This window comes from Sinocyclocheilus anshuiensis, unplaced genomic scaffold, assembly GCF_001515605.1.
Source record: "Sinocyclocheilus anshuiensis isolate Anshui unplaced genomic scaffold, SAMN03320099.WGS_v1.1 scaffold733, whole genome shotgun sequence".
NCBI lineage: Eukaryota > Metazoa > Chordata > Actinopteri > Cypriniformes > Cyprinidae > Sinocyclocheilus > Sinocyclocheilus anshuiensis.
In genome coordinates, this window is record NW_015539923.1 from 381,032 (window position 1) to 388,790 (window position 7,759).

General features: G+C 35.6%; 1 protein-coding gene across 1 annotated transcript in view; it reads left to right on the forward strand.

Annotated features, from left to right (window-relative positions):
- The window catches only part of LOC107686585 (SH3 and multiple ankyrin repeat domains protein 3-like), a 285,917-nt gene that overhangs the window by 214,891 nt on the left and 63,267 nt on the right, over window positions 1-7,759 (forward strand). The window contains exon 16 of the mRNA XM_016483652.1: window positions 457-534. Within this exon, the coding sequence (XP_016339138.1) occupies window positions 457-534 (78 nt within the window). The remainder of the gene's footprint in view (window positions 1-456; window positions 535-7,759) is intronic.

Genomic DNA, 7,759 nt, shown 5'->3' on the forward strand with positions numbered 1-7,759 from the left:
ATATATATATACACAGTGTAGTTCTTCATCTGGAATTTAGAATTTGTCTGTTGAATGCTTTTTTTATTAAGTTGAAATAACACTGCATTTATTGTTGATTATTAACCTCAGGAGCTCATGGTATGTTTGTCTTGAAAGCTTTATATAGAATCATTCAAAATCATAATAAATGAGATTTTGCTTCTGGAACCCAGCTGTTGCACATTATAACCTGTGTGCTATAACAGCAAAGAAAAATCATTTCAAAGGAAGGGCATGTTATATTACAATTTGAATGAAGATTGAAAATAAGATTCTAATAAGAAAATACATTTTTTATTTCATTTTGACTATGATATTGTATAAGATCTTGTAACAGTGTGTAAATATGGTTATATTTTCTGTTTTATGTCCCCGTGCTGTCAAATTCATTTCATTCATTCATTTCATTTTTCCCTTTTTTCTTAATGTCATCAGAAGAATCTCCCTATGTAGACCATTATGTAGAGCATGAAATTAAGGAGGAGGATGGCCATGGTTCTATGGACGATAAAGGTAATCTTACCCTTGTAGCTCAGCTGTATTCTCTTAGAAACAGTAGGTAGAGAAGTCTGCTGTAGGTGTAGATTAAAATAGATTTGTGTCTGTTTTTATATCTGTGATAAGTTTTAATGATTCTACATCTCTTAATGCTGTCCTGCATGATCTTGAATGCATTCCCTGCTCATTTCATTCCATCGACAACAAGGTAATATTAAAAGTTGTATCCTGTTAAGCTCAATCAGAATGTCAACGGTGATTGGAATTAATTTGTCGGCACTCAAGAGACCGAGCAGATAAACATGGGCACTGGTCTTACGGGTGTTGTTGTTTAACATTAGTGGCCGTTGATGCATGCGATATTCTTACAGGGTAACGGAAACGTGCCTGTCGCATGCATGATGTCGTTAATATTCCACAAGCATTGGGAGTGTCCCACAGCCATTAATCATCTTTGTGAATGTCTAATCTGGCTGTTATTTGCAGCGATTCCATTTTCATGCCTGTCTTAAAGATTAATAAGTAGAGGTGTACGCGACTAGAGCATACTGGGAAAACATGAGCTCACACTGATAATCTACTCTGTGACAAAGTCATGGCTGGTTCAATCAAAGACCATGTGACTGTATCATTTTAGAGTTCAAAGTCTGTAGGGCAGTTTGAGTAACACATCTTCACCTGAATGGGAGTGAAACTGTTGAGTTTCTTGGTTCAAAAATGGCCTTTATCGATGGAAGGGATAAAGGACACTGTCTTGACACTGTGTCCTGGAACAATGGCTGTTTGGAACCGAAAGAAGTCGATTTGCTTGCTCGCTATTCAGTAAGTCGGTGCCAAAAGCATGCAGCATTTTTGTATGAAGCTTCCTTTTAAAGGGCCGCTATTATGCCCTTTTTTACAAGATGTAATATAAGTCTCAGGTGTCCCCAGAATGTGTCTGTGAAGTTTCAGCTCAAAATACCTCACAGATCATTTATTATACCGTTTTGAAAATGCCCATTTTGAGTAGAAGCAGAAACGCACTGTTGTCGTGTATGTATCTTTAAATGCAAATGAGCTGCTGCTCCCAGCCCACTTTTTCAGAATAGAGTGGTGCCTTTACTTCTGATACTATGCCCAAAACAAAACATCTGTTTAGTTTGGATTATCATGTCTATTGCGCTGAAATCATGTGTTTTAAAACCATATCAGTTTAAACAAAATAAAGTTTATGTTAAAAACATGCATAAGTTACAAAAACACAGTCAGCTATGTCTGGAAAAGAAATTGCATGTTTATATTAGATCTGTGTATTAAGTGACAGCAGCGTGATATACAGTACCTATATACTGGTTTCTATGTTGATAATATGTCAATAATATGTTAAAAAAAAGAAAGAAAAACTTCTGTAGCTTTAATAAGAAGACATTTCTTACTTGAATGCTGCTTTAATAGCGTACAGATAAACATGGCGGATTATATGCGGCTCACTCAGGGCAGGGTCTCTAATATGACAGTGTCCGTCAACAGTCGTGGGCGGGGCCTGTAAAATGTGATGTCACTATGTACAGATTCTGCAAATGGCTTGTTCTGAGACACTGCTTATGATTTATGGGGATTAAAAAAAAAGGAGTGGGTGGATTTGTATCATTATAGGGTGGTTGTGTACACACACTGCTAACACACATTTATGTTCAAACACCATGTAGAAGTGAATTTTACATAATAGGGGCTCTTTAAGGAAAATGGCCTTTCAAGGGACCATTGCAACCCTTCAGATTCTGTAACATAATTAATGAAATATTTAATGGCTACAGCGCTTGTTCAATTATCAAACGGTACACTGGCCAAAATTTGGTACTTTGAAACCACTTTGTAATAATTACAAAGAAACAGCAAGTGGCACATTGAATTAAACATGACATTTTAAAGTAGAACGACTGAAATAGTATTTTCTTGGAAAACATGTTCCAATCATCTTTTATTTATTATTTATTTATTTATAAATCTTTTATTTACACATTTGAAAATTTGAAAAATAATTTTTACAGTGTGCTGGCTTCACCGAATTATGGGTTTGTATTTCAAGGAATGAATGAACTCATAAAAGGTATTGAATACAATAATGCCAAATGCAAAAATGTAATATAATGTTTATGTCTGTAGATACAGAATTAAAAATTGTTACATTTATTTATTTATTTATTTATTTATTTAAATAATTATTCACTTCTAACATTCTCTAAAAAACTTAGTTTTATACTTTTAGCTCCAAAACTGCATGCACAGGAATGTGATGTATTATAGACAGTGAAGGATACATCTGTACCGCCTGCAGAAATGGATCAGATGGAGTAGACAGGACCGTTTGCAGACTTTGGATTTGGACGCACCTTAATGCATTCCTGCTTATGCAAACGGTCTGGCTGATTAGACAACATAACATGGGATTCGTAACCCATTTTACTTCCATAATATGATGTAATTCAAATGCAACAGGATGTTCAATGAGTAAAAATGTAGGTTAACTTGATTTTTGTCTATTGGGAATTGATTGGATTGTGATATGTTTGTCACTATTACTGGTGAGCAGGGAAGGTTCTTACATTTTGATTATTGATAAATTATTATTGAAAAAGAAATTCCCAAGACAAGCATTTGACCTTTAGAATTAGCTGATGAATCATTCACCATAGGGTATTGATTTCATGACTTTAATGATTGTCTTTACCCACATTAAGCACGTAAAAACCTTTTTAGACAAAAATATTCAAATAAAAAAGGCATTCATTGATGGGCACCAGTGTTTGATTAGCTCCTTTAACATTTCCTGGTATGTTTGTCTACCTCATTAAAGATTTCCCATCGGCCAAGAGTAAAACCGCAATTCTTTTAAAGTTAAAGAAATCAATTAACTTTAATTGTGCTTCTCCGCTAGTTTTGAGGCGGTGTTACCATATGGCCGGTTTCCCCCAGCAGAGCCCTATTACTTTTCAAAGCAGCTTAATTGAATTGGTATTTGAAGAGGCCACTAGTTCCTAGTATTTGTCGAGAAGTTTGTGTTGCTGTGCTTAAAGTGAACATTGGTAAACAGCCACTTGTCCTGGCAGCCCGCGGGCAGGGTCTAGCGCTTTCCGTGCCAAGAGCACGATCTCTTGCTTTTCACAGTCGGTACGTAACTATGTCGAAGGCAGCTGTATTATTCGGGAAACAAGAGCACATCTGCCTGTCTCTTAGCAACAGGTGTCTGTGCTTCAGTATGGTATGTGCGCTTGCCAAATGATGTGACATTTCACTGTCAAAGTTAAACTCCCAGTGATATGAAAATATTTGTGTTCGGTCAGACTCTGCCAAATCGTGTGTTGTAGACACAGTGACCTAAATAAATACCCACAATGCACTGACGCTCTGGGCGATGCATGTTCGACACAGTGTAATCGCTCTCAAATGTGCCAGATATATAAAATATTATTTCCCATGCAATGTATACAGAAAAATTTGACCCAGTTCTGCATCCAAAAGCAGTCAGGAAACGACTCTGCTATCTGAAATGTGATTTAAAGTGTGCATAAATACAGATGTTTGTAAGTCGGAGTAGCCTTAATTTATGTTTTGCAAGGTCATGTCGCAGATGATGCTCAAATCAAGCGGCGGTTTTGGATTTATGTTTGTGCGTGTGTGTGTTTTTGTAGATGTTTTATGGTGTAATGAATGGCGGTTTTGATGTATTGTCCTGTTGCAGCTGTAGCATACCATCTCATCAACCCGCTTATGGCCGTAAGAGGCTTTCTGCTGACTCATGCCTGTGTATCATAGGGTCTGTGCATTTGTGCTGACTCACTCACAACTTTTATTAAGGTGACTGAGTAGAACATATGTTGCTTTATGGTGTAAATACACTGAGTCTGAACATCTGTACTTACACACTCACTCAAAGCTTTAGGCTACACACCATTCGCCTAATAGTGCACCTTCTCAAGGTATTTGACCATCGTAACTAAGATTTGAAAACATATATGATGGCGTAAAATTATACGTGCATTTATAAATGTAAAAATGCATATAAATGTATAGATGCATTGAATTGATCAAAAATTACAGTAAAGATATTTATATTGTTACTGACAATATAAAGTTTCAGTAAGACTTTAGATTAGGGAACACATATTCACTTTCACTATTAAAAGATTTCCTTCAATAAATTCCAAATTTTCTGCTTATTAATAGTTAGTGAAGTAGTTGTTAAATTTAGGTATGGTGTAGAATTATGGGATCTAGAATATGTCATGCAGGATAAGGCATTAATATGTGCCTAATATTTACTAATAAAAGGCCAATATGCTAGTAATATGCTTGCTAATACGCTGCTAGTTAATAGTGAGAATTGGTGCTTAAAATAAAGTGCTGCCAGAGTTTCCACAAAAATAAGAAGCACAACATTGATAATAATAAAAAATTATTTCTAAAGGATCATGTGACAGTGAGGGCATGAGAAATGATGCTGAAAATTCAGCTTTGCATCACAGGAATAAATTACCTTTTCAAATATATAACAAGAGAACAGATATTATAAATTGTAATATTAATTCACATTATTACTGTTTTTACTTTATTTTTGATCAAATAAATGCAGCCTTCGTGAGCATACAAGAATTAATTCAAATACATTTTTAGAAAATATAGATATGTATATAGACCAAGATAGATAGATAGATAGATCGATAGATAGAAAAAATATTTTTAGTATATGTCCGATTTTTGCCCCTGATAGTGTTTTGTGTCAGACTATGACTCAATCAAGCCTGATGAAGAATACAGAACATGCAGACACTAAGACTACTGCTTTGTGTGTGTGTGTGTGTGTGTGTGTTTGTGTCCTTCTAGCAGTTTGAAAGACATCTTTAGCCTTCTGAGTCAATTAAATTGGAGGTAAACAATCAGCTGATATAACAAACACACACGTGCACACACACACACACACACACACACACACGTTCCTCCCACAATACCAATAAAATGTGGGAATATCTGTTGTTACTTGATTTGTATATTCATAGATTTCTGTTTGTCACATGCTCAGTATAACTATTGCAACTGTCAAAGCAGCAAGCTCTAATCTAATTGGCTGGCTTTCTGTAATTTCTGATTGCACATTGTTTCATCCATCTGACTTTTGTTTGAGACACTTAGTAGCAAGTAAACAAGCTATCTTTATGTGCACCTGGATACTCTGCTTTGTATTTTAAACCGTGATTGGATTACATCATGGAAATGTCCGCCACCCGTCTAAGTGATTCTTGGCCAGAATAAGCTGCACTGTGAACTGCATTTATTGCTGATGATCAAAAGTCTGGCTATGAGAGTTATTATAAGTGACTACATGGTAGTTATCTCTGAAAATCATTTCAAATGTTAGTTTTTATATCTGAGAGACTGATCAGTGCTGGTGTTTGTACTCGTGTTATATCTGCTTATAATGAGTCAACGTTTCGCTTACATCAAGCTTGCGCTTGTTTGTATGTGATATCTTTGATCCCAAGGTTAATGCACCACTCGGTGCATTTTGAATTTTCTGTCACAGCTGACCACCTGTATTCTCTCTCTGTCACCTTTACCTTGCCCCAAACTTTTGCCCCCCACCATCCACACCATCTGTCACATACACACACACACACACACACACACCTGGGCTATCACACAATAGCCTTCTGCTTGTGGCATGTTGTATATGCACTCTTGTCTTTCTCTCTTAACTATGATTCACTCACACTTTGAGGGTGTTTAATTAGAGTGTTTATCTTGTGATGACAGCATCTTGTGATTTTTTTAAAGAGGCCTTTATTTAAAGAAATCTTAAAAAACAAATTTTTCTTGCTTTTTGGGAATATAAGCATTCAATTTAGCGTGTAGACAAACATAACAAAAAACAGTTCATTCTGAATCTTCATGCTTGTGACATCATAGTTAAATTAAAAACAATTGTATGTTATACTGTGTTATGTATTTATTTATTTATTTATGTCTAAATTCATTTCCTTTTTCTGTAGACATTTACTCATTCATTCATCCATTTTCAAATAAATTGTACCTTAAAATAATTGACTTGCCCTATACTATTTATTTTTTAAATGTTTTTTTGTCTGTAACTTTAAATTATTTAATTTAATTTTATTTTATTTTATCCATGTCCTAGCTAACATTTTTCTCAATGAATACCCCATATCATTCGTAAATGTCACATTGTGGAAGTAAAACTGATTGTAAACACAGTTGACTTGTTGACTTTTAAGATGCAATTGCATGTTTAATTGGCGAGTGTAGAAAACTGTCAAGTAAAACTAATTAGTGTGTTTATACTAATTAGTACGGTAAGACCTTTATTAACATTAAAAGAGTGCAGAATATGACCAAATATAGTAGAATATACTTTTAAAAGCCAGTTTACCTTTATATCCAATAACAAAATACAGTATAATTTTTATAGTATAACAGATAACATGTGCTGGGTTTTCTCTCGTCCCTTTATGAACACACACATTAATGATGTTTGACATGATATTGCAACAGGCTTCTGGAACAAGGCTGTGTTTTTATTTCTAAATGGTTAGAGCTCCTGAGCAGCACCGCTTCATGTGAATGCCCATTGTTCCCAAGGGCAGCCTGAACACACCAACAAAACCCATTGAATCAGGAACCCATGATTGATGTTCTGATAGCTTGGGACTAATCAATAGATTGAAGCAGTGTGTGGGTGCGATGGGGCAGAGAGGGGCTTCCTCTGTCACTGCTGCTGCTGACTGCAGACTTCCACCTCCACCACAGCAACAATCCTGACGGTGATGGAGTCCCTCCATAAACAAACTGCTGTTTGCTGATCTGAACCTGGGGAATCCGTGCTGACAGTGAATGCGAATGAGAAATAATTCACCCAAAAATTATGCCCTGGAGCTCACACCTCTGAAAATGTCAAAGCAAATTTTCAAATAGACGTTATCTTTATTATCAAACTGCATGTTTGAAGTCTAAACAACTTCATTTTCGCCTAAAAAAAAAAAAAAAAACTACATTCCGTGACAGAAACAGTATTATTTATAAAATTATAGTGTATTTGAGCATCAACCATGACACTCGAAAATACTCGACACTGGGAAATAGAGTGGTACAAACAGTGAAACGGATGGAGTTCTGTTATCACTAGAATATTGCACCGCTGGAAAAGGCTCAGCCAGTCAGATTCGGGGACCAGAAAAACTGTTTTATA